General features: G+C 33.8%; 2 protein-coding genes and 1 non-coding gene across 4 annotated transcripts; 1 reads left to right on the top strand and 2 right to left on the bottom strand.

Annotated features, from left to right (window-relative positions):
- Positions 1 to 10658: 10658 nt before the first annotated feature.
- TRNAW-CCA (transfer RNA tryptophan (anticodon CCA)) lies at positions 10659 to 10730 on the bottom strand. The gene has a single exon. It is a non-coding gene; the product is annotated as a tRNA-Trp (tRNA).
- Positions 10731 to 11527: 797 nt separating this feature from the next.
- On the bottom strand, positions 11528 to 15138 carry LOC133861986 (histone-lysine N-methyltransferase ATXR6). The gene is made up of 6 exons (XM_062297820.1): positions 14785 to 15138; positions 13297 to 13377; positions 12952 to 13181; positions 12665 to 12765; positions 12359 to 12571; positions 11528 to 11866 (listed from the first exon to the last, which is right to left on the bottom strand). Exons 1-6 carry the CDS (start codon positions 15038 to 15040, stop codon positions 11707 to 11709), a joined length of 1041 nt encoding a protein of 346 aa, XP_062153804.1. The 5' UTR covers positions 15041 to 15138; the 3' UTR covers positions 11528 to 11706.
- Positions 15139 to 18360: 3222 nt separating this feature from the next.
- Positions 18361 to 24780, top strand: LOC133857021 (uncharacterized). 2 transcript variants are annotated; one of them, XM_062292124.1, is made up of 8 exons: positions 18361 to 18755; positions 19905 to 20036; positions 20845 to 20968; positions 22164 to 22576; positions 22923 to 22999; positions 23133 to 23268; positions 24048 to 24251; positions 24392 to 24780. In XM_062292124.1, the coding sequence occupies exons 1-8, from the start codon at positions 18366 to 18368 to the stop codon at positions 24449 to 24451; spliced, it is 1536 nt and encodes a 511-aa protein (XP_062148108.1). In that variant the 5' UTR covers positions 18361 to 18365; the 3' UTR covers positions 24452 to 24780. The 2 variants fall into 2 exon arrangements, with proteins under 2 accessions (XP_062148108.1, XP_062148099.1); XM_062292115.1 differs by having other exon boundaries at positions 24372 to 24780.
- Positions 24781 to 27194: the final 2414 nt, after the last annotated feature.

Raw genomic sequence — 27194 nt, 5'->3', positions numbered from 1 at the left:
AAATAAACTAAACAATTTTTGTAAACAAAAAAAAAAACAAGAAAAAAAACCCCAAGGGGGTGGATTAATACAAAAACTAAAATTCTTATTTTTTGGATAAATTTTTAAGTTTATATATATATATTTGTTAAGAGTGACATGTGTCATCTTTCTTTTGGTGCTGATGTGTCACACTAACGAACTCCGTCAAGTGTTTTGATGAAATTAGACTCCAGTAACTAAATTATTATTTTAGCCTACCCTGTGGATCTTTGAATTATTTTTTATATCGTAATGAGTGATTTGTAATTTATGCCAACATCAATGATTGATTTTGCATTTTCTCCTATTTTTTATTCCGCAGTGAGCAATTTGTGATTTAGACCAATCATACCGACTAATTTTGCCTTTATCTAGTTTTTTATTTAAAAATAGTTTAGTTTAGTTTTAATTTTTTTTAAAAAAAAAATGTAATTTTTTCATACTATTAAAAAAATAATATATATTTCTCACGTATTTGAAAAATATATGATAATTTTATAAATTAGTTTACTTTGACCCAATTTAGAGGAGAAATGTGTCCATGATGAAATTGCCGACCAATTTATGCTAAAGTTAAACACATGCCGCAAAATGGGAATGATAAGAAGAATAAGTAATGACATTACTACTAAAGTAGTAATAATTAGGTTAGGTTAATGTCTCCTTTAAAGCCATAAAAACCCTGAAAAGTCAAAAAGTAAAAGAGGTTCTGGTTCCCAGTTAACAAGGCAATTTACTTCAACTTTAGGTGGAACAGGATTAACCCTAGATGACAATCATTTTCCCCCCTTGCAATCCAAGCAAAAATTAGCAGTCACTTTAATAGGGGTTTCAGTGTTTGGTCATTGTCTTGATGTACAAGAGAGCAAAGCCTATGAAAAGGATGTCCACTGCATTTTTATCAACAAAGGTGAAAAAAAGCAAAAGATTATACAGGGAGGATTAATAAATTTAATATGATGATCGATCATCAGCCTATAGTTAGAAAAAAACAGAGCCCTACACAGCTTCAGCTACCTCTGCTTGTCCGCCTTTCTTTCATCACTTTTTGTGTGATTGTGAACTGCAAAAGTCATCTTCAACACCCAACCCCCAACAAGCAGACAATGTTGTTTGTGCATTGGAGATGGACACACATACATACTCAGTTTCAAACTTTAAAGCAATGTGCTCCCTACTGTATTTTTATTCTTGATTTGACAATTTCAACTGCTCTTTAAATAAGATATTGTTAAAAAATTAAGAATAAAAAAAATTTGCTGGGACTACTGCATTAGTATTTTGTGATATACCAATAATTTCGACTCTATTCTTAAAGTAATGCTATATATATTGACCGTTAACTCTTTTCTTTTTTTTAAAAAAATATTGACCGATCCAAAGACCGATGAGCACCGTCACATAAGCGTAATGGGATGAAAGTGAGATAAGAGTGTAGCAAATCATCTCTAAATGAAAATGGATTACTAGAAACTACTAAAGTGATTTTATAATATGAGTTATGCTATATACTGCATTTTTATCATATAAATATATTATAATGCTAATGTGGCAGCTCCAATCAACCTCTGGATTAGTTATTGTTAAAATGGGGAGTAAAAAAAAAAACCAAGGTTGTGGTATATAGCATTACTCTTATAATATTAACTAAGGATTAAATTTATCATTTTTCCTTTATTTTTATTAAATCGTTGTTTATCTTAAAAGTTTAAGCTGATACAAAATGATAAAATTAATCATTAACCAATATTCAAACACTCTCCTTCATGTGTGAGCATAAACTCCTCATAATAAGTGAGACCCAACACGTGAAATATTTAATTGAAATCAAAGGTAAATGACAAATACAAGGTTGAACTCAATATCTTAAGCTGATACAAAATGATAAATTTAATCATTTAATCAATATTCTAACACTCTCCATCACGTGTGGGCTCAAACTTTTCCTAATAAAGTGCGACATAACAAGTGAAATATTTAATTGAAATTAAGGTGAATGACATAGGCAATAGTTGAACTCAGTATATTTAGCTATAATACCATGTTAAATTACAATTTTTAGCTGTTGTAACAACTTCTTCAACGTGCTCGAAGAAATGATGAGCCGTTATGACATCGATGAAATGGAGCTTTTGGCAGGTTTGGCTCGTAAGATCTGGTTTCACATAAACTCTGTAGTTCATGGAAGCGAGTTCACTAATCTTAGGTAGGTTCTACGGAAGGCTCAATCCTCCATGGAGGATTTCAAATAGAGCAAAGAGACAGAGGATGAGGATTTCATTCAAATGTCTACCGCTCCGCTAGTTGCATGGCAGGCTCCACCTCCAGGAACCGTGAAAGTAAATTGAGATGCAGCAATACATGTAAAAGCAAGGACGGCTAGGTGTGGAGATTGTTGCATGGGACTGTGTGGGACATGTATGGGCCGCTCGAAGCACAACCCATCTTTTTAGAGCTGATCCTACCATGGCCGAAGCTTGGGCAACACTTCACGCAGTGATTTCCAGCAAGAAAGCGTGTTTGTTTGATATTCTCCTAGACGGTGACGCTCTACAAATTGTCGGGGAGAGCAAAATGGATCCGCAACATATGAGTAGATATGGACATTTTTTGATGGGTATTAGAACTAGTTTGAGCTCTTTTCAGAATGCAGCATGTTGATATTATTCATATTTTATTTCAATTTAAATTTTATATGTCGGGCTTCAATTATTAAGAGGTAGATCAAGTTTACACGCAAGATAAATGTTAATCATTTTCGAACTGCTTAAAAACTTTTAAGACAAATTAATTGTTTAGGCTAAAATACAGTAGGAGAGTTGTTAATCGTAGTAATGATGATGTAAGAATGAGAGAATAAATTACATTACATTACATTTCTTTGTTAGAATCGTCATGCATGAGCAAACTTGCTTCGTGCCGATCGATAAAAGTGGCAAAATAAAAAAAAAGTGTGACTTAAAAAAAAACATTCCGTTATTTATGCAAGCATTCATAGGGAAGCTTTGTAATTTCTAATTTGAGTCGGGGGGATAGGAATTAGGATGATGTTCTACTCTTATCACACGGGTCAAACCACGTGATTGCCACGTAGCAGTTAACGCGCATTGTTATTTCTGGCGCTGGTGCAATTAAATGCGCAAAAGTTAGTCTACCAACAATCAGAATAAGTATTTGAGAGAACCTTATTCTGATTTTATTTATTTTTTTACTTTTTTTTTTTAAAAAAAAAATCAGAATATGGATCTCTAATAATAATAAAAAATAAACAAACAAACAATCATAACAAGGGTTATAGCTAGTTTTGCAAAAAGAAAAGAAAAAACTTCACTTAAAACTCATTTCGTCGCTTTTGAAAAAAATGTACACAAACTTTAAAAAATATCAATTTAAGATATTCATCTTTTAATTGTTTTCAATTTCAACATTTTGTTAGAATTTTCTGTTAAATACTGTCAAAATTTTTAAAATACTCTTGTATTTATTTTCTTTAAAAAAATGATAATTTTTTTTTCAAAGATTCAGACATGGGTATTTTTGTAAATTCTGTTAAATTCTGACTAACAATTTTTTCTCTTTTTTTTTTTTTTTTAAAAAAAAATAGTATTTTAAAAAATTTAACAGGATTTAACGAAAAATTATAACAGAATGTTGAAATTGAAATATAAATATCTTAAATTGACATTTTTTAAAGTTTGGATACATTTTTTAAAAAAATAATAAAAAATCAAAAGTTATAAGAATAGTTTAACAAAAATAAAATAAAATAAAATCCATCAAATGCAGCGATGGAATCAAGGGGAAACGGGTAGGGATCCGGTCCTCGGGATCCTTTTGTATTATTCATGTCTCCAATTACTTGTTCGCATATAGGAGCTCCTGATTGGACAGAGGACTCTCTCACAGCTCCTTCACAATTTTATTTGCCCACTTTTGTTTCCGCGGGATATATATCGGAAGAGTATTCCTAGCAGCTTCCCTTTCTTTCTCCTTCATTTTTCCTAAATGTAGGGAATAAAACTACTTTTTACTTTCCTATTAAAAAACACCCCACAGCAGCTTCCCTTCATTTTTTCCTATATCGTTAAAATATTATTTTGTTACTTTTACTTTAATTAAAAGTAAGAAAAAGAAATAGATAAAGTAAGAAAGATATTATATTTTTAGAATAAACAATTGAATGGGGAGGTGAACAGTGCTTCCCAATGCATTGGGAAGCACTGTTCACTTCCTAGGGAACAGATAATTATAGGGAAACTGCTGTGGGATAATTTTTTTGACTTTCTTAAAATTTTCCCTAAAATTTAGGGAACAGATCCCTTATAGGGAAGCTGCTAGTAATGCTCTAAGAGCACTAGTAGCAGTTACCCTATATTGGTTCCCTTCCCTATATTTAGGGAAAATTTCATGAAAAACATCAAAAAACCTTCCACAGCAGATGCCCTATATTTAGATGAGGGGGTTGGGAATGAATAGTGATTCCCAATATATACATGTCTACTATTCATTCCCTATGTATTATTTTAATATAAATGAAGTATAATTAATTGATATAGGGAAGAGAGAAAAAGTGGGAAAGAGAGAAAAATAATAAAATAAGAGTAAAAAAATGATATTTAATTGATATAGGGAAAAGTAAGGGAATCTATTGTGGGATATTTTTTTATAGGGAAACAAAAAGTAGTTTTGTTCCCTAAATATAGGAAAAATAGTTAGGAATCTGCTGCTAGTACTCTAAGAGATCCAAATCTGTCGGGGTAGTTCCAAAATTTGTTTTTGTTTTTGTTTTTGGGATAATTTTTTATTTTATTAATGACGTTCCCTTAAAAAAAAAAAATGCAAATTAAATTTTTAATTCCGTCCTTACTAATAGAATATATTTTATAGCAATCTCTGAAAATCCCCACGCCCACCCAAAATTCTAGCCGTAATAGCTCCAATGGCCCATGGTTTTTCCAAGGTGGTCTGTACTTGTGAAACAACACCAAATTTTTTTAGGGTGCGTTTGAGTTTGCAATTTTATAGATAAAAAATACTATTCTAAACTAATTTACAAAAATAAATCATTTAGAAATTGTGTTTTTAAAAAAATACGATTTGAAAATACAGAAAATTGTTTTTTTAAATCACAGTTAAGGAGATGCTTTTTAGAAAAAACATAATTTTAAAGGCTAACCAGCAATTTTAAAGGCCAAACTGCAATTTTGCCAAACGATTAACTGCATTTTTAAAAATCACTTTTTCAAATTGCACATTTTAAAATCGCATTTTTTAAAATCGCAAACCCAAACAAACCCTTTATAGCTGACTCATATTTGGATTATTATTATTATTTTTATTATTATTATTATTATATTCCATGATCATAATTCATAGGTTTTAATATAGCAAGTCCACGCGTTCCCTTGTTTTTTAAACCACTTTTACCGTAATCCCAATGAACCCTAGCATTTCTTTTGGTGCTTCACCCACAAAGTTGTACATGCATGTGACAATAGTTTGTATAGATAGGATGCATCTATTAATGGACAGAGGATGCATCTCATCTGCCCAAATCTCTCTCTCTCTCTCTCTCTCTCTCTCTCTCTCATGATTGGTCGGTGCCCTAATTTACTCTATGAATTGGAAGTTGACATAGATTAAATAAGTTCTAAATAATTAGTTGGTAAGCAAATTATGTAGATTTCCAATTATAAGTTCCTTCATTGACACTTAACAAAAAGTTTCTTCATGAATCTCTCGAGGCAATTTATAGAGTAAAAAAGTCAAATAAGTACTTTTGAAGTTTTTTTTTTTTACCTAACATGTCAGCTCTTTAGGTACTAAAGTATTTTTAAAATTTTTTAACGAAATCCAAGCAGGCTCTTAAAGCACTAGCAACAGCTTTCTTAAATCTCATTCCCCTTCATTACATGTAGGGAGAACTCCTGAAAAATCACTTGAATCAAATTCATTTATTGTTCTCTAAACTCAAGAAATACCAAGAAACCAAAAGTTGTACTCTACATTTAGGAAAGCAAAAATGATTCTCTTTACTCTCTCATTCCTCTGACATTTATTTGAAACAATTTTTAAATAATTTTTCTTTCATCTCTCTTTCTCTTAGCATTTAATTTAAATAATATTTAAATGATAAATGAAGTTATTGTGGAGTGCATTTAAATAGAGAAGCAAAAAGTAATTTAATTTCCTAAATTAAAAAAAAAAAAAAAAAAAAAACTAAAAGAAACTGCTGTTAATGCTCTTAGCCGTACTTATACCATATAAAGTTGTATATCATTGAAAAATGATATTTCTACACTAATTCTATTCTCTTCCATATCAACCTCTCTCGGTGGTGTAGAAGAAATCAAAGTTGGTGTGGAAATCAAGAAATAGGATCGATCATCCTAAATTATTTGGCTTTAATTCATTACATGTTGGTTTGCAAGCCATATATAATAATTAATCCTACCAATTTCAACTCTTCTTAATGCAATTAGAAAAAGGAATGTAATCTCATCAGATACGGAGTGCTGGAAGGTTCTATATATGAAGCATTAAAGCTACGAAGAAATGCATCAGGAGATAATTAACCATGCATTATTATTGACTAAACGGAATCAAAAGAATATCAAACTTGATTCCCTCTTTACTTTCTCTTGACTTGCTTGAATTAGTTACTTCTTACTTCCTCTCTAGCTAAGGGTGTGCAAAATTCAGACATTCTACGTCCAACCTGCTCGGGTCAGGAGGTGGAAGAGATCGATTTAAAATTTCCGACCAATTAAGTCGGATCGGAAGGCGGAAGAAGGGAATAAATTATGTTTTCTCAGCCCAACCAGACAACTTAATAAAAATATATTAAAATAATTCATTGAAATGGAATCATTTGTACCATAAAAAATAAAAATAAAAAAGGACACCGTTTTGACACGTGTATAATTCATCTTCCTTAAGTAGCAACAACATTAACTAACACTGTGCATATGTGTTAACTCTATTTGTTAATGTTTTTTTAAAAAATATATATTTATTTAAAAAACTGTTTTAACGTGACATAAAGAAAAAAAGTAGTTTTGGCTTTAGAAAATAAAAGCCAAAATAGAGAATAAAAAAGGGTTAAAAAAACAAGCCAATTTGCAATTTGCCATTAAGAGATGAGTCATGTCAATATCATGGCATGGCCTACTAATGTTTCTCTCAATTTACCCAAGTCGATCTACTGGAGTTCATCTTGGAGATGTTATCACATGGTTGAAAATAGCCTATATTACATTTGTGTAAGAACCAAAGCCTAAAAAGCACCTTTCACATATTTTTTTTTTTGTTGCTCCCTTCATTTTTCTGTCATGCAATTGGAACTCCAGAGGATCTGAATTCTGTAAGGTAGTTGAATGCTTCAAGTTTTGGTTAACAGATCACACTACGTTGACCGGTGAAAGGGTTTTTGTTCCGTTTGGGTTTGCGATTTCAAAAAGTGCGATTTAAAATAACGATTTTAAAATGTGTGATTTGAAAAAAAAAATGATTTTTAAAAACGCAGTTAAGCGTTTGACAAAATCTCAGTTTGGCCTTTAAAATCGCGAATTTACCTTTAAAATTATGCGTTTTTAAAAAAGTACAATCTTATCTGCGATTTGAAAACGCAGATTTTCGCAATTTTTAAAAACGCAGTTCCCAAACGATCTATGTTCTGCAATTTGATTTAAAATCGCACTTATTATCTACGAAATCGCAATTTCAAACTCACCCTAAGAATTTAACCAAACCGGTATCCAATGATTTTAGGACTTTTGAATCAATGATTATGTCTTAATAATTGGTATCGAGTACACATAAACGATGCCTGCAAACATCCAATTGAATGTCCATAATTGTTCATAGAGTTGACTTTTTAAATACAAACAGAAAAAAGTATGGAGTAGGAGATCCATCAATATCCACTTTTAATATTTTCAGAAAATTTCGAGCACCAATATATTGCAAGAACACAAGATTGAATGAACTTTGAAATTAAAAAAAATTTTAAAAATTATTATTATTAATTTTTTTTTTAAAAAAAAAGGTGGGATATCTTTGAGAAGAGATGATGGTGATATTGATATTTGTGCTGATGGCCTCACCATCCAAAGTACTACGGCTTTCGATAAATCTATTTGAAAATTATGTTTTGTAAAAGGTTAAGGAGGTGAAGACAGTTTTCCACCAGGCAAGCTTGTGGGTGTGGGTCTCTGAAGGCTGCATCTCTGCTGCATAGTGTTTATTAGGATGGGCACCCACCCACAGGCAGCCCACTTTGTCTTTAAGCATGGGCTATGCCCTTTATCCCTCTCTTTTTTTTTTCCCTTCTCATTTTCTCCCATTTTGTTTTTATCTAAAAGGGAGCAAAAATGGTTGGGAGGACTCAGACAGGTTTTTATTGCCATCAAATTTAGAGCTGAAGCTACCACAAGTTGGTTTGGCCTTTATTGCCATCAAATTTTGTTTGGTTTTATGATTTTAAAATATGTTATTTTTTAAAATACAGTTAATCGTTTGGTAAAATTTTTGGTTTGAACTATAAATCATACTTTGATATTTAAAACTGTGCATTTTTAAAAATGCACTTTTGACCTATAAAATCTCAGCGTCAAACGAACTCTAACAATTAGATTGAAAATTCAAAGTAATCAAAACATCTTTTGTACAAAAATGTTAACCTCTTTATTTCACACTCCATATTATTGGATATACAGTTTGTACGCGAATGAATGTCATAACAAAATCTTTTTTTTTTTTCCCCTTATAATTTTTGGTTTTGGTAACGCTAAAATGCTAAAAGGCCAAGTTTTAAGTATCAAACTTCATTAAATCACTACTTATTTTAAAAGTTTGAACAGATTCTAACAATATTATTTCTTAACCGGTAAAGCCAACACGTGAAATATTGAAAACAAACTTTCTCCTCAACAATCCTAAGGAAAATGATTCATTGATAGGCGGGAGAAAATGAAAAATTAGAAACGGCTAGATTTGTGAAACAAAGACATTCAACAAGCTTAATCAAAAACAACATTTGGCTAGTGGCTTGTAGAATTCAAACCATTTTAGGCTAGAATTTCTTATAATTGAGAATCTAAAAGATTCCTCTCGTATGTTATAATTGGACAAAAAATGTCAGAGATCTAGCTCAATAAGAGCCTCCTCCCCTAGTCGAACAATTTTAGATTGGAATCTCCTATAATTGAGAATCTAAAAGATTTTTCCCGTACGTTATAATCAGACAAAAAATGTTAGAGATTTAGTTCAATAGGAGCCTCCTCTCTTACTCGGACAAAAAACCCCAACTCAGCACCGGCTACAATTGTTGCCCCTTCCTCCTGGGTTGGGGTTGGGGTTGAGGTTGGGGTTGGGAGTGTGTCCAAACAACATAAAGTCTTACAATGACTATGGAAACAGATCCTTGGGATCTGAGACCCTGCTGAAAGATCTCTGGTAGCGATGAAACACTACCCTAATGGACAGGCCATAAAAAACCCATGGAAGAGAAGTACACAACATATATACGACTTCATGAGTTCTGCTAGGAGGACCACACCGACGTACTGTGGGGGGAAGGGGGAAGGGGTGGGGTGCGTCGTCTGATCCAAATCAAATGGCAGTCACAGACTTTGTTGCATCAAGTGGGTGGACCCATTTCTGATCTAGGTTTGGACCATGCTAATGCTGTTATTTCCTTCTGAAAACAGTAGGGTGGTCCTGATGCTGATATGATGATGAATTTCCTCTTTTCTGATGATCACTAGTAATCATAAGAAGGGTGGGAGGGGGTTACTGTGCTCTGGCCTCTGATGCCTCTGATGGCTGGACTGACAGTCCTACTGATTCTTTCAATTCGTACACCTTACTATTACTCGTGACTAATAAATTCTACGGTTCCACCACCATTACCATTTATGCAATGAGTTTTATACTTTATATATACTAATTTGGATATTATTGTCCTGATGGAAGCTTTTCTTTTTTTCTTTTTAAATTATATTATTCTCTTTTGTCCTCCTAAATAAGAGGCGGATAAATTGGGATGGGAATAGGATGTAAAAGGAAAACACTCGAATTTCATTATGGTTGATACACATTTCATAATTTTTTTTTTTTCTTTTTTGGTAGGACAGGTAATATTATATAGGACTTTTGTCTTTTCTTTTGTCCGCCTAAATAAGAGCGTAGTTAAATTGGAATGGCAATAAGATATAAACGCAGGTTACTCGAATCTTATTATGGTCCACACGTGTTTTGTTATATATATATTTTTATTTTTTTTTGGTCGGACAGGTAATATTATACTAGACTTTTGTCTTTTCTTTTATCAATTATTATTGAATTTAAAATTAATTATTATTAAATTTTGATCAAGTGATAATTTTTTAAGATAAAAGTTATATTTATAGAATCACTCGTTTTCATTACTTTCTGATATGGATAGGTTAAAATGACAAATTTCTGAGATACGCTCTCTTGGTGAAACGAGATTTGCCCTTGAGTAAAGCATATAAGGGATGTTCTTCGAAGTTGAAATGGGCTTGCCCTTTAGTTTTAAGGACACTAAAGATTAAAGAAGAAATTTTTTTTTTTTTTTAAAAAAAAAAATCCGCTTAGTAGCGAAAAAGGGATTCTGAACCCGACGTGAATCGAACACGCAACCTTCTGATCTGGAGTCAGACGCGCTACCATTGCGCCACGGATCCGTTGATGACTTTTATGACAATAAAGTATTAGGACGTTCTATCCTCAGCCTAACGGGCCCAGGTAGTTTGCTGCCAGCCTTAATGGGCCATGGTGTTTCTAGCCGATTGGATTGAATGTGAGTCTGTGAGACTGTGACCCCATATATGATCCGTATAATTCCTAACATTATTCACAAAATCTCACTACTTTTTTGCTCTCCCTTTTTCTTTTTCTTTTTCTTTTTTTTTTTGGAAGAAGCCAAATATTTTTTATCTAGTCAAGTACTAAATTTTAACAATTTTACTTTATAATTTTCTATCAACTTTAACTCTTAGAACAATTAATAATGTATCACCATATCAAAACGATGAGCTCTATAATTTACTTTTGATTTTAATTAAATATTTTATACGTTAAAATGTTAAATCTTACTTGTTTAAGCAAAAGATAACAACGTATATTATTGCAACTTGGTGATACAATAATAAAAAAATTAAAATTTACTCTGCCCGCCGCTGACTTCTTAACTTTTTCTCTTAAAAAAGCCTTAAACCATAACCATATCATTCTCATCAAGGAATATAAAGAAAAGCTATGGATTATGCGCATGTCTCAGGGCACCTGAACACTTGCACACAATCTTAGGGCATGCAATTCATAAAGCAGATAACTGGTTTTAAATACACAGGCATCATGACACATGAATTGTATAGGTATCTTTTGGACGTTTGGAGTTTGTATCCTAAAATTTGGACATGAATTTGTACTGAAAAGAAAGACAACAAATGGGAACCCTACCGGCGCGGCGTCAAACCCATTCCAATTTCTCACCTAAATGAGCTATTATTCTTGAAATTTTGCAGTTAAATAAAGTAAAGAATTGAGGTATAAAGAAAAGCAAATCATGAGAAGTTGGCATTACAATGAGCCTGTTAGTGGCCAAATGCTTTAAATTAACCTAGTGTGGGGGGGATCTATGACAAGGGAAAAAAAAGGTTAGACAAAGTGCTCAGTTGGGTATTCATGCTCATATCCATTGTAATCATAGTACAACCTCTCTCCCTTTGGTATATCTCTGTTTGCAATCAGTAAAACCCGACACTCACCATTGACATCAAATCTCACACATTTGAGGTTCTGCTTCTTTTTCCCATCCCTGCACCAAAGATCAGTTTCCTTCATTAGATTGCACCCAAATGTAGCCTTTTTTTCTGTCAAAAATATCTAAAACTTGTAACAGAAACATGATACCCAAGTGGCTATGTTGATGTCTCATGGTGATTAAACAAGTTTAACATAGCTTACACAACAACTGAGATGAGTTCTAGGGCTGGGGAGGGGGAGGGGGGGGTAGAGGTAGTTCTTGGATTTGAATTTAGCCAAGATGAAAAAAAAGTTAAGCATCTTCTTCTCTTTAGGCATTTAAATGAGCCAATTACTTTCTCTGCACACTTGAAGAAAGGCTACTCTGGAGTTACCCTAATTAACCTTGTTTCTATTTACTGCATTTTGACTAACCATCCAATAAGTGACAATCTCATGAAAAGCAATGCATTCATCTGATCTCTCTATGTCAACATGAAGTTTTTTGAAGGGATAATATCAAAGTAGAGAGAAAACTAGGGTTCGAGATGGAAGATGAGCTTACAGCGTGTGATTGTTAATGCCATTGATGAAGCGGGCAATGTTACTACGCCTGTCAGGACAAATGACAAGGCTTTTTGAATGATCAGCAGCAGAAAGCAATGTCATCATGCTATCCCCATCATCATTTTCGCGCTTCTTTAAGTAATCAACGTCTCCAACATATTCTGTAATTATTGTTAAATCCTTTATAAACCTGTCTGCCTCAACAGTGAACCTGTTAAACCAAACAAAAGATTGCTACACAAATGAGTAACAATCAAGTCAAGGAAGGAAAAGTAGATATATACACTTAGTTATCTATACTTACCCTTCATGAGGATCAAAGACAACCATGAGGGGTGGCCATTCCCCTCTCTCCATCATGCTCTTGCACAAATTTAAGGTTTCAGTATCTTCTTTTGACATGACCTGAAACGCAGCAATGAGAAAATAGCATTAGATATTGACCAATAAATGTCTAAATGTCTAGAGAATCCTTGAACCAGAAATTAAATTTGTGTTATAGCATCAACACGCCTTTTTTTTATTATTATTTTGAATTTGCTTGAACCAAATTGAAAGTATTCATCGAAGAGCACTGTTTCTCCAGTCTACCTGCATTCCTTCGTGCTCAAGGGCTGCACGATTAGCCGACCTTGGCGCCATGCCAGGCATATATGTGAGCTCATTACTAAATTCTGTCCCAGTGGCTGTCAATGCCGTTGCAAGTGACGCCATTTGCTCCAATCTCCTTGTAGGATCCTCACTTGGGATGAACGGTAACATCCTCCTTTTCTTCTTTGACATCACTAAGCTACTAGCCCGCTTCCGTTTCTTTCGATAATCTAAAAAAAATGGGAAAATTAACAAAATAATTCCACTTTAGCTTCAAACTGTCAGATACAAAACAAGTAAATTTTACAAAGAAGAATGTCCTACATAATTCAAAATTCCCTTTACCTTGACTTAGTTTCTGGGTTGAGTCTGAAGATCTTTGAATGCGGAAGAAATCGACAATCTTGGTTTGAACAAGGGGGAAAGCTGCATATTACCATAGAACAAACCAATTGATATGGGAAATTTGAGAAAATTACAGGGAAAATTGGACATAAAAAAAAAAAATAATTTAGGTTGCTGAACATGCAAAGTAATTAGAGATTGTGAGTCCTCAAATTTGTTTACCAACTACGCTCCAATAAACCAAAAAATTGAGATTGACACTATTATAGGGTTTGAATGATTTAAGCTTATTCTATTATCTACCTGTTGAGACCATCATAACCTTTAAGAGTATTTCTTAGTGAGGCTAATATAACATGTTAAGACCCTGTTCCACCCCAAAATTTAAGCTAATGGGTTTATCCTAATTTATATTAACTCACACTTACAATATTTTTACAATGGGTTTATCCTAATTTATATTGGGACACCACTTAACTCAAAAACTTAAACTAATGGGTTTTGCCTAATTGTATTATAATATTTTTTTAATGTGACTTAATTCTTTTTCACTGACAAGGATCTTTTACCAAGTATCTAGCATTATCACCAAGAGCCCAACAATCACAACTATGCTTGTAAACCGGACGCTTCTTTTAGTCCACTCTACCATAGATAAAAACATATTTAAGGAGTCCACCATACATACATTGGGTTCAACACTGGCTCTTGTCGACCCATCCCCTTTGAATTAACTCTTGGAAGAGATTATTTTTGTAAAACCATAATATAACTTATGAAGACACCATTCAATCCAAAAACTTAAGCTAATGAGTTTGGATTAATTGTGTTCTATTAAACACTCACACAGTCACACTTGTGATATCTTATCAATGTAGAGTTAATTATTTTTCAGTTTAACGTATAAACCCAACACTATCGAACAGAAAATAATCGAATCAAAATAAGAAAAATCCAGATAACCTTTTAAAGTGGCATTGTGGCAATCAGTTCCTCAAGACATTGATATCCAAAAAAAAAAAAAAAATCCTAATCAATCAATAATTAATGACTGGGACAAGCAAAATGCACATGAAACGCATGAATCAACCACAACGATTTCATGAATTAATCAAATGGGATCAAACACGCACCCAACAAATGCACTCGACAAAACCCACAAATCAAATCACCCAAACGCGCAATAAACAAAGTGAAAACAACCAAAATCCAAAATTCAACGCAACGACACAGAGCATTTGACAACACGAAGTTAGTATGCAAATAAACCAATCAAAATAAAAACAAAAACAAAAAAAAAATTGAATAATAATAAATCCAGAAATCATCAATTAGACCAGAGTATATTACTACTCAAACAAACATCAAACAACCCAAATACAATAACATAAGCATATGATGATCCATCCCATATCAAATAAGTCAGCCAAACTAAAAATCATTGACAATAAAAAGAGAAATCAAATCAGAAGAAGCCCATAAACGTACATTTCAATTTGATCTTGTGCATAGAGCAAGAGGGACAGAACCACGACCCCTTGGGCACCGAAACCAAGATGGGTCTAACGCAAAACAAATGATACCCTTTGTCGCATTTGTCGCAGAGAAGAAGCTTGGCCGCGCAGTCGCCGGACCCGCATTCCTCGCAGCAAACGTCGCTGTATTCCGTGGCATCGTCGTCGCTGTCTTCAATAGGAGGTTTCGAGAGCGGCTTCGGAGCCCGAGTCCTCCGGCTCAGTGCCATTATCACTTGTGTGGAAAGCCCCTGCAGCCTTGCTAGAGACACCGAGCTAGTGAGAGTGAAAAAGATTTGGAATTTATGAATGAAACGGAGTCACCTAGGCGGCTTCCCCGCGCTATTTTTTTCCCAAAATTTTTTTTAATAAATAAACGCGCGCTATTTTGGTTTCGCGGGAAGTGTTAATTTTGGCGCCATTGGTTCGAGGGTTGAGCTGGGCCGGGACTAGGCTGACCCAATTTTGTTGGGCCGCACACATAATAATGTTTAAAATAATAAAAGAAATTTAGGATTAACTATGGACATTCACATCAGGATCACAAATTTTAGATAAATAATTCTTCCCTATTTTAGCTATCCAAATTATTAAAGTATCTATATTTCACTCTTTATTTTAGCTATTTATTTTCGTTATTTCATTTAAAATATTCTTTATTTATCCATTTTCACTATTCTCAAAAAAGAAAGATAATCATATTGGTTTTTTTATTAATATATTTATGCATTTGTTTAATCTTATCAAATTTGCTGAGCACGGTAATAGTTTGCCATTTTTTTAAAGCTAAAATGGCTACTTGGATAAGGCTACTTTTTTGCCTTTTTTTACTACATAGCTAGCCAAAATAACCTTTAAATAGCCCAATAAAAATACTCTAACCATCTCTTTCACCTATTATACTTATAATATTGTATTATTGTATTTCATTTCTATTGTTGTCCTTTTGCATAACATAATATGTCAAGTCAATATAATAAAGATAAAATTCTTGAGTGTCGATGTAGGTCTTCAAGACTTTTATTTTATATTTTTATGTAGTTTATATTATGACCCATAACAAAAAGTTTATTTTATTCCTTAAAAAAAAAAAAAAAAAAAAAAAAGTTGATTTTATGCTTTTGGTTCATTTTAATATTAATAAGATACTAAAATGATTAAATTTCTTATCATTATTATGGTAACAATATGAAAAATGTTAAGAGTATCATGTCATTTATGTTTCTCAGGGTTTAATCACTGATGAGTGGGTGAAAACTAAACTATAAAATCGACTAATATCAAACCTATTTTTGATATGAGATAAAAATTAGCATATTTTATGTAATTAAAACAATCATTATGATCTTCAAAACTCCAACTTTGGGTTCATGGGTAAACCCCAAGTTGAAATTAAGTCTTGTCTTTCATGGTCTTGGATTGCACATAAGTCAAGCAACAAAGAGGATAAAAGGATGAAATCAATAATAGACTTGAGTTGGTCCAATTTTGGTTGAAATAAAGAGATATGGCTTAGGTGTTGTGATGGAGTTTTTTTTTTTTATGGAATAATTTAATTTAAAGTTTTTTATGAGAAAAAGTAAAGAGAATGAAATTAAATTCGTACCGTTGAAAAAATTACAACATATATACTGTAATTTTTTTTTTTTAAACAAAAAACACATAAGCTAAATTCAATAGTCCAACAATGAACTTTACTGTTATGGGACATATGTTCCAATTTCAATAAGTCCAGCTCCAGCTCCAACTGATTATGAGACACGTGTCCCAATTCGAATGGCTTCAATTCTAACTGAAACTGAACCCGAGCTTAATACGATGTCGACGAAACCCATTATAGTTAATTATATATATATATATATATATATATATAGCCATAACATATAAAATTATAGAGAAAATTACATATATCTCCTTCAAACTACCACTCAATTGTCAAGTTATGAATTATATTAAAAAATAAATAAAAATTGGGAATTATATTCCCACGCAACCAAGTATTATTATATACCAACCAAATAAAATATTAATGACCACTCACTTATATTGGGCTTAATTGTAATAATTATAAGATATATGTTCAGTTTTAACAAATCATAATTCATAATCAATGTAAACCTAAATACAAAAAATATTTTAACAGGCTACACAATTAAGAGGTAGTTACCTTCTTTCCCTAAAATTCATCATCTTTGATTACAGACAAGATTTGTTTATAGGTTTTTTTGCTTGATAAGAAGATACCTTACTGGATAGTTAATTTTTTTTTTTTAAGGATAAAGTTTTCCTTCAAGCTAAGTCCGAGAAAATTACTCAAACGGTCAAACCCATTATTATTTTTTTTCTTTTCTAATTAACCCAACCTATTAAATTGATATATGCATTTAGATCATATGTATTTTTCACATGGACTTGCTATTTTATATTATCTCATCATTCTCTCATTCTCGATTTTTTAAAATTAACAATTGAGTTGGTTGGACTCACACTTTCACCCGTGCGAAACCCATGCTTTAAATCAATTTAATAAACCCTTCATCCGTCACACTCATGCTTTGTTAATCATATTAAAAATACATGTAAAAAAATCTTATGCGCTAAAATCAATTTACTAAACCCTTTCTCCAATCTAATTTGAATAAAAACTTTATCCAATTACTAATTAAATCAACCCATTCAACTTCTTTTTGAGTCTACAAAAATTTGCAAATAAATAAAGCTAACAACAAAGGAGTGCCCCTTCTATACAGTCATGGCAAAGAACAAGGGGTTTATGCCCACCAATAATAATATGCCATGTCATTTTAGTACACCAGAACACATCAAAACGATATAGGTTGAAAACACCCGATCACACCAAATTCATGAAAAAAATATGAAAAAAAAAAAGAAGCAGAAGCTCCTCAACTCAACCTGTCAATCGACTGCCTTTTCCCCGTTACCGGACGACCGGTCCTCCAGCCACAGAGATTCGGCGACAAAGTCTTGGTGACAACCGGCGAGCCTCCAGATCCTCTTCCCCGCGACCTCCTGACACCGTCGACAGAGATCCAATATGAGCCTCATCCTCTCCTAGGATCTCTCATTCTCGCCGGCCGTTCTCCCTTATAGCCCCTCTGGTGGTTTTCGGTGATTTGGTGCTCTTGGCATTCTGGTTCAATCAGAGATGGTGTACCACAATGTGGTCGGGGTCAAACTCAAGTCAGCCACATGGTGGCACAACTTCCATGGGCTACGCCGGTTTGGTTGTCTAGGTCGGGGTTGGGCTTTCGGCGTAAAGACACCCATCTCTCCCTCGATCTCTTCATTTCACTGTAAAGAAAGCAAAATAAATCGAGTGTTTTGCTTGTATTTGATTTTCCTGCTCCAGGATTACGTGTCAACTTATCATTGATGGGTAAACAAAGCCTTGTTTTTGCCACGACCGAATTGAAGTTATTTCCAACAACATAACCCAATGCGCAGCTCAAGACTTAAAATGACTAAAAAGCCCTTTATTATAATCAGTATAACCAACGCACGCCTACCCTCTTTTTTTCTTTTTGTTTTTTTACCATGGATCCCAAAAACCAAAAACCCCTAAAAATCCACTTAGTGTGCACCACCGACTCGCCCGAGTTCGGTCACCTAACCCAGTCTCTGGCTCGTTCCTCAATCGTCGCACTTGACGCCGAGTGGAAACCCATCCGCGGCCACCAGTCCTACTTACCCACCGTGACCCTCCTCCAACTCGCCTGCCAACTCGTCAACGACCCGGACGAGTCTGACGACTCAGTGACTTTCCTTGTTGACCTGATTTCAATCCCTCTGTCTTCAATCTGGGAATTGCTCAGAGATGTTTTTGCTTCCCCTGATATATTGAAACTGGGTTTCAGATTTAAGCAGGATTTGATTTACTTGTCCTCCACTTTCTGTGCGCAAGGCTGTGATCCTGGGTTTGACAGAGTAATTGCTTAACTTTTTTCTCTGTTTGGTTTCCGAAACAAGTGTAGGAAAGTATAGCAAGGCATCGGATTTTAATTGGGTTTTTCGTTTTCTTTTCTGACCCCATTACACGTTTGAAATAGATTTCTGTTAGTTTCCTTTATTTTCTTTCCTACACATTTTAATGGCAATCTCAACTTTTAGTTTTTGTTGAGACGAGGTTTCTGTGTAATGTGTAACATGGGCTATAAATAATTCAGCTTGATGTGTACAGTGTACTTAATTAAGTTGAATTTATGTTATCACGGTTAAGCATTTAGTTTCTAAAGAGCTTAATGGAGATCGTGTTTACTATAATTGAGAGTTATTGCCATAACATTTCTGTTAGTAAAAGCTGATATATTATTAGTTGCTGCATTTTGTTGTAATGTCCTCTTGATGTTGTTTAGGTTGAGCTTGTTGTGCCTAATGTTTCCTTATCTGTATTATGACACAAAATCCTTAAACCTTGAATTATGTAACACGAGGAGCGTGCAAATATGGTTGATGACTTGTTTTGTTAACCAAAGCCAACAAATTGTGCAATTGGAAAACGAGAGGCAAAATATTTTGGAATGTAGTCAAAGTATCTGGTAAGGTTTCCAAATATTGAAGCTTACATGGCTTAAAATTTCACAAGAGAAAACCCCAAGGGTTTGGCTCGAGTGGTAAGGGTCTTGGTCTTTGTGGTAGTCTCATGAGATTTAAGGTTCAAATTTCTTTGGGTGCAAACAGTTTATTGGGGCTAGCTCGCCAATAAGGCCGGAGTTTTACCCGATCCATGTGGAGGGAGTGTTTTACATGGATTCGAGGTTTACTTGACAGGGGTGGATACAAAAGTGGCTTTGCCTTTGAGGGGTTCCTCATCATAAAAAATAAAATAAAATAAAAATCACAAGAGAAGAAAAGAGGAAAGGAGAAATCATTTTGACTCATTAGGGAAGTCAAGAAGGGGATAGTTTATCATATATTTATTCGCAAGGCATGGGAATATATTGTTCATGTTTGTTTCCTTTGCCTCATCGAAAGTTTGTAACATGTATTCAAATAGGGGTGGTATTTTTTTCTTTGAGTTGAATGAATGTTTTCATACAAAAGTATACTTATGTTTTATCGATCATTGGAATATAGGTTGAGCCCTTTTTGGATATTGTAAGTGTATACAATCATTTACAACATAAGCAGCATGGATGGAAGACATCGAAGCAAATTAAGAGTCTGGCAACCATATGCAAAGAAGTGTTGGGCTTTTCTCTTTCAAAGGTTTGGTTCTTGAATTCCTATATTTTGTTTGTTTGATGCTCAAGATAAGATCCTCTTCTTTCTCGTTGCCTGTTATTTCATGCATCCAGATTGCTTTGTTATTATTGTATATGCAACTGTGTGTCAATTCAAAATAAAAATTAATATGATCTGCTGCTTCATTGAAATCACCAATTCAAATGTTTTGAAAAAGTTAAAAAAAAAAAAAACCAGTAACCATTATCCATAAGATGTTAAACATAAAACCAAAAAACAGTGCTGGAACAATGGCGATTCTTTATTTGGTTGTCACCATAATTTGTTTTTTCGAATGATATTTATAGTCCATATACAAGCCGCCTCGGATATTGTTAAATCCAAAAACTTCAGAATCTCACTCATTGCTGGGGGAATGTTTTTCCACTATCTGCAGACTGCATTAGACTGAAAAAGTTTAGTGGAAATTTACTGCCTTTGAGAATGTTGTTTGCATAACTTTTAAATTTTGAAAGTTTGATGTAATTGGTTCTCCTTACTACACAAGGTACTAGAGGTCTAGGGTGTATTTTAGCTTTCTGGTCACAGTATTCAACTGTGTTTTAATTTGTATACTTGTGATTATTGTTGTGTATGAAAATAAATTCTATATGCAAATAGTGTGCATCCAAATCAGGGTATTCGTTTGACCTTCTATTGTAATCATTGCTCTGGCATCTGTTTGAGCTAAATGAGGAAATGGTTTGTTTCCTAGGGATTTCAGTTCCCAGTTTGGCTTTGGATTGAAGTTTCTTTTACTATAAGTTGTTAATTCAATTTATATCTCCTTTAGGAACTTCAATGTAGTGATTGGTCAAATCGTCCTCTTACAGAAGAGCAGAAAACATATGCAGCATTGGATGCACACTGTTTGCTCGAAATATTCAACGTCTTCCAGGCAAAGGTTGTCAAAGATGGTATGTAGTACATTTAAATTTTGTGATTTGCAAAACCTGTTTTAGAATTGTATGGCGAAAATATTTGGGATGAAATTGACAAGTCTTTCACTGTTTTTATTTTGCTTTTTTGTACTTTTGAAGATATAAATTTCTGTATGAATTGCCATATGGATCATGAGTACTGGTAAGTTGTCTTGCTCATGATCTCTGAAACGTTCAAAGCGTGAAATGTTCCACAAAATTGCATCACTGGAAAGTGTGTTTGCTGTCTTAGAAGTTCCATTGCATGTCCCAGTATTTTAGTTGGTCAAATAGACTTATTTCCAAATAAAGTTCCTTTCAGGAACAAGGGACAGGAATGCATCTGAGATAGTAGATTCATTCATGCACAACGTTATTTGGTCATCTAACTACTAATCTGAATTTTCATGAATCTGTAAGAATTAAATTGGTGCATGCCGAGTGTGTATTCTGTATTAGTTTCAAATTGGATGATTCACAACCAATTTATATTGATGGATATATGTTGAAGGTGTTAAAGTTTGGACAGTGATACCATGATTTGGTTGCTTCCATGGCCATCAAAAGTAGCTACATGGATATCTCCACTTGAAAAACTGTGGAAGCAACCAAAACAGCTGGAATAATTAGTCTCCCAAGCTTCAATATGAAAACATAGTTTGGTTAACATCAGATACCAGGAAAAGTAGACTAACAATGAAAGTCTCTTAGGCTGTTTTCCTGTTCAACTAGATCTCTAACTAAACGTCAATGCCCATATTCGTCGACAAGTATCTAAATGACAAATTACTCATAGAACTTCGTGTATGATCATTTCATTGTATAGCAAGTATTGATAGTTAAATAAAGTTTTGTTTTATACCATTCATATGATGTAATCTTTCCAATATTCCAGCGATATTCCATCTTGAAACCTCCGTTTTCTTTTCACTCATTGCATTTCCATATTATCACTAGCACTACAAATTGATATTTCTTCTTACATCGTAGCTCATGAATTTGTCATGCATAAGCATGGTCAAATCAAATACAATTGTGAACCATAGAACACGAGCATTTCTATTTCATGGAGCTTGCATCACATCAAATTCCAGGCACCTCTTGACATTCTTTTTTTTCTCGCTCTTCTAACTCAATGCAATTGAGGCAATATCCGTTTTGTTATGAAAGTTTCTTGGGCTCTTGATTGCAGGGAGTTATTTTTGCAATATCACCAAACCAGTTACCCCTAATGTAAATCTTGGGTTGAAAGAGGTTCTTGAAAAGCATGATATGAGTAGTAAAATTTTGAGGATCAAATCTTGTGAAGCTTTAGACGTAGTTCGGGCTACAGTAGAGGGAATGGTTTCAAGGTCATCATGCAGAAAGACCATGCCTATGGATGAATCTCTCTTGAAGGTTGTAAAAAAATATGGGGAAAAAATTTTGTTGAAAGAGTCAGATAAAAAGCCAAAGGCCACCAAAAAGAAAGGGAAGAGAAGGTCATCGAAGGCTATGATTTGCAGAGAAAAGCGATTAGAAGATTTTAATGATTGGCAAGGCCCTGCACCGTGGGATTTGCCCCTGGGCGGCGATGGATGCCCAAAATTTCTATGTGATGTAATGGTAAGCACTTCATCTTATCTGTGTATGTGATACTTTTTTCAAAGCTAGAGGGTTTTAGGTTTTTTACTTTCTACAACATGGTTGACTGCCCAATACTCGAAAACAAAAACAAAACAAAACAAGAACACTTATCAATGGCAGGTTCTCATACTTGTAACTGACCAACTAAAAGTGGAATCGTTTCTTATTAACCTATCATCTTTCTCTTCTTCTTTTCCTCTTCTCTATTGGGATCATTCCAATAATAGTGTAATTTAAACCCTTAAATTTGGCAACTCCACAAAATATGGGATTTAAGTGATTGTCTTTATGTTGTAAGCATGAGCCTAATTGAAAATTTACTCAGGTTGAAGGCTTGGCAAAACATTTACGGTGTGTTGGGATAGATGCTGCACTTCCATATTCAAAAAAGCCTGAATCCAGGTATTCCTTACATTAGTGATTTCAACGAATATATATATATATATATATATATATATAAAATTGTTGATTATAGTATTAAGTTTGTGTATTTCTTAAGCAAACTTATTTGTTTTTCTATTTTAATTGTGTTCAGAGAGTTAATAGAACAAGCAATCAAAGAGAAGAGAATGCTCTTGACACGAGATGCTAAGCTGCTCAGATACGAGTATCTGATAAAAAATCAAATATATAGGGTGAAGAGTCTTCTAAAAAATGAACAGCTACTTGAGGTATGCCTTTAGTGATTATTGAAAGGAGGTTGATTTCTTTGACATTTGATGTTTGTTTATTGGAGAACTGCTTTACAATTATAAAATCATAAAAATCTTAAGAAGTCATATAACCATGCAAGTGATAAAGATGGCTAAGAAACAATTTTAGGACAACTCACTAAATCAGATTCTTGTTTCCTTTATCTTGGCTGTAGTTTATATATTGGTTTGCATTCAAATATTTGTTGTTGGTCTAGTAGTTACTACCGAAATTTGTTTATTATTGGATTTATATTAAAAATGTGACGCTCGAATCTTAGCAAAAATATATAACTCTAATAGATAACAAGAAAAGTCTGAATTGAACTCAGGGTTAATGGAGCTAAATCTGATAAAGATGATCATCGATTTAATGTTTTCGATGGGAGCTTTGTTTATTAAGTGTGTACTATCAGAAAGGGATGTGGAAAGAGGGGTACTGTTTCTAAAACTATAGAGAATGAGTGATGATTCCATAGAGAAGAAAGATTGAGAATGGAATCTGAATATAAGGTCTGGTTAGGTAAGATGTTCTAGTATGACGGTGGGTATTGATAGGTATAAGATTATGGATGGTAAATTGATGGAATCTAATGGGAAAATGTAGAAGAGAACAGCTATGAGTTGCAGTGCAAAAGACAGGTGACAGTGAAGTCTGATGAGAATGTGCTGGTGGCTGACTTTGGATGCCTTTATGTTTTGTCAATTGAAGTGAGTAAATAGTGTTGTAGGGACTAGCTAATGAAGAACGCTTGCAGGTCATCGAAACTTTCCAGTTGAAAATTAGTGAGGATCAGCTGATGCCAAGGTGCACCAAATGCAACGGGAGGTTCATCCAAAGGGCTCTAACCACTGAAGAGGCTGTTGAAGCTGCAAAAGGCTTTCAAAGAATTCCCAGTTGCTTGTATGACAAGAATCTAGAGTTTTGGCAGTGCATGGACTGTCGCCAACTTTACTGGGAGGTACTGTTTATCTATTCAATTTTTCTTGTCATGAGTTTTGGCACTTTATCAGAACTGTTGAAAAGATGGGATCACATGGGTAGATGGTGTTGGTAGCCGACTTTGCTAACATGAGTTTAGTGTGCACATCATTGTTACAGGGAACCCAATACCATAATGCAGTCCAGAAGTTCATTGATGTGTGCAAGTTGAACGAGTAATCAGAAGTTCATTATCACATTGCACGAAGATGGCATTGGTGCCACTTTATGACCCTCTTGTTTAAGTAGATGTCCTTCTCAGTTTTATGTGTAATTTTATTAGTTTCATGCGTTTAAATAATGTGTTTTTTCTTTTTTGGGTCATCCGTATGTAGCAGGCGATCACGACATGCCCCCACTTTGTTTTGGTGATGCTGTGTATAAAATCTGGCTGGACCCTTCTTTCCATGGGGAAAAGCTGTCCCCCAAAACTGAATAGATTAGTAAATGTTACAGTATTGGCCTGACATTTATGCATACTATAATTCAAATTCTTTTGTTCCTGATCATCTTTTCTTTAGTTGCTTGCCCCAACTCAGTGTGCTTCCAACAAATCATGCTTGTTATGCATAAACTACTACTCCCCAATTTTTTATTGATAGTAAAGACATTTATGCATGTTGCAGACTCTGGATCCGTGTAAAGAGGCTGCCCATTATACGGTGCAATGAAAGCCTCATGTGAGAGGGCACCCGAGCCTCACTTGTTCGGGAAGCCTAAGCATGTGGGGCTTAGGCTGCCCAGACACCTACTTTAGTAGAGTAGGGTCTAGGTGCCCTCTAGCATGAGGTTATTGCACTTGATCCACATTCAATCCTACTTGTGTGGCAGAATGACTTGTTACCAGTAGTTCCTCCAATTCAATTTATAAAATTGTCATGGGTTCTTTAAGCATGTGAAAAGAATAATTTTTTTTTTTTTTTAAAAAAAATGAAGCTATTAAAAAAGTATGTGCTCTTCTTCTTATATGTTATTGAAAAAGTACGTGCTTCCGAAATGCTTAATGGTAAGGGGCATAGTAATTTGATTGATTGTTTCCAACCCAGTTTGAAAAAAGAGAAAAAGAAAAACTGTCCCTTAACAGTAAATGTCATTTAGATGTAAAGTCAGATTGATTTCCAAAATCTGTAGCCATTAACAATATAGATTTCCTCAGAACTGTGTTGTAGGAAAACTTTGTCCCTAAGCAACAACATATGTTATTTTGCTGTAAAGTCAGATTGATTTCCAGGATCTTTAGCCATTAACAATACCATATTATAGTACAATATTTTAGGGGACAAAAGAGCCTGGTTGAACGGCTTTAGTGTAGGAATGTTCTCATTTTTAACAAGGGAATGTCCTGTGGCGATAGCTAAATTTGACTCAAAAGGATGAGTTGAAAAACCATGTCATGAAATAGGTTAGTCTTTCTCTTTCTAATACAACATTTTGAAATTTTTGGACACATACCTTGACTTGTTGGTTTAATTTATGTCTTTGTTTATGAAAAATAAACACCCATTGCTTTTTGAGTTGGGTCATCAAAGCATTAAGGTTTGATGTGATTGGTCCAAAATTAATATTAATTGAATCAAAAGATCAGTTGTTAGGCAGAGCATGATACTACTTGGGCTAATCCTGACTAGGCACCTCCATCCTCATGCTCAATGGATGGGTCCCACAAGTAATTCTTCTCAGTGGGTGGGTCCACCTAAGCCTACCATGTCTCTTTCCTTTGTAAAAGATTGTAGAGTAAGATCTCTCTGAGAGAGGAAAGCCTCACTCAAGGAATGTTAATTGTTGTCTCCTTTTCACTAGGAAATTGCTGTGTGGGTCTCAACTTTCTCTAGTCTAAATATGGTTTTTTCTTTCTTTCTCATTGAGTCTAAATGTGGTTGGTTGCAATTAAAGCTAACCTAAACTGATAGGGGTAGAAGCTAGAGCCAACGTTCAAAATTCAAATGTGGTACAGTCATTGAAGATTAGAAGACTAGAATAATGTTACACATCATCCCCTTATTTTTTTTTTTGTCCTCCCAAATTTGATGTGGCTCTTAAAATCACCGTTGAATTTATGATAGATAATTATTGAATTTTGATCCAATGATGATTTTAAGAGCTACATCAATTTTGGGAAGATAAAAGGAGGACAAGAGGATGATGTGTAACATTACTCAGAAGACTATGAGCAATGACACCGACCAACCATGGGCGGATTTAGAAAATGGTCTTGGGAGCCAAAGCCAATTTGAGATTTGCGTTTTTGCTATTCAAATAACTGTTTATCTTTTTGGTTACTGCATGCCGTCCTTTTTTTTTTTTTTTTTTTTTTTTTTTTTTTTTTTGGGGCTGTTATTACTTTTAGAGAAAATTGTATCATTAGTCTTCATGATTGTCTTAAATTACAAATTACTCCTTATGGTATCAAAATTAATTCAGAGATTTCTGTAATTAACTTAATTTATAAATCGCTTCCTGTAGTCAAATTCCCTTAAAAAATTTGATAGAATCCGTTAGGCGTCATATCATTACTAATAAGATGGTGACACGTGTCACTCTTAATAAAAAAAAATTAAAAAAATTGAAAAAGAGAAATGGGTGGCTGCTTGGAGGCTGAGGGTGGCGCACGCGGCGTGGCCACCCCCATTGGCAACCGACAGCCACCCATTTCCTTTTTTTAATATTTTTTTTTTAAAGTTTTATATGTTTATATTTTATTTTATTTTTATTAAAAGTGACACATGTCGTCATCTTATTGACACTGACGTGACGCCTAACGGATTTTGTCAAAAATTTGAACAAAATTTGATTTTAGTTAACGATTTGTAATTTAAGCCAACTATTATGACCAATAAATAACATTTGGTAACAAAACCCAAAAAAGTTCTTTGGGTAGTAAAAATGCCAAAAAATAATTTACATAATGGTATGGTGTTGGTGT

The sequence above is a fragment of the Alnus glutinosa genome, chromosome 1, assembly GCF_958979055.1.
Source record: "Alnus glutinosa chromosome 1, dhAlnGlut1.1, whole genome shotgun sequence".
Taxonomy (NCBI): Eukaryota; Viridiplantae; Streptophyta; class Magnoliopsida; order Fagales; family Betulaceae; genus Alnus; species Alnus glutinosa.
The sequence above is the reverse complement of the archived record's forward strand: the minus strand, read 5'-3'. Positions and strand labels throughout refer to the sequence as shown.

What these genes read in the sequence shown, in the direction of transcription:
- LOC133857021 (XM_062292115.1), top strand. Translation starts at nt 18,366, where the DNA reads ATGGATCCCAAAAACCAAAAACCCCTAAAAATCCACTTAGTGTGCACC. An exon ending in AATTTCTATGTGATGTAATG is followed by an intron (nt 22,577 to 22,922) that starts GTAAGCACTTCA and finishes AAATTTACTCAG; the next exon opens with GTTGAAGGCTTGGCAAAACA. An exon ending in TCAAAAAAGCCTGAATCCAG is followed by an intron (nt 23,000 to 23,132) that starts GTATTCCTTACA and finishes AATTGTGTTCAG; the next exon opens with AGAGTTAATAGAACAAGCAA.
- LOC133861986 (XM_062297820.1), bottom strand. Translation starts at nt 15,040, where the DNA reads ATGGCACTGAGCCGGAGGACTCGGGCTCCGAAGCCGCTCTCGAAACCT. An exon ending in GCACAAGATCAAATTGAAAT is followed by an intron (nt 13,378 to 14,784) that starts GTACGTTTATGG and finishes GGTAATATGCAG; the next exon opens with CTTTCCCCCTTGTTCAAACC. An exon ending in GTCTTTGATCCTCATGAAGG is followed by an intron (nt 12,572 to 12,664) that starts GTAAGTATAGAT and finishes TTGGTTTAACAG; the next exon opens with GTTCACTGTTGAGGCAGACA.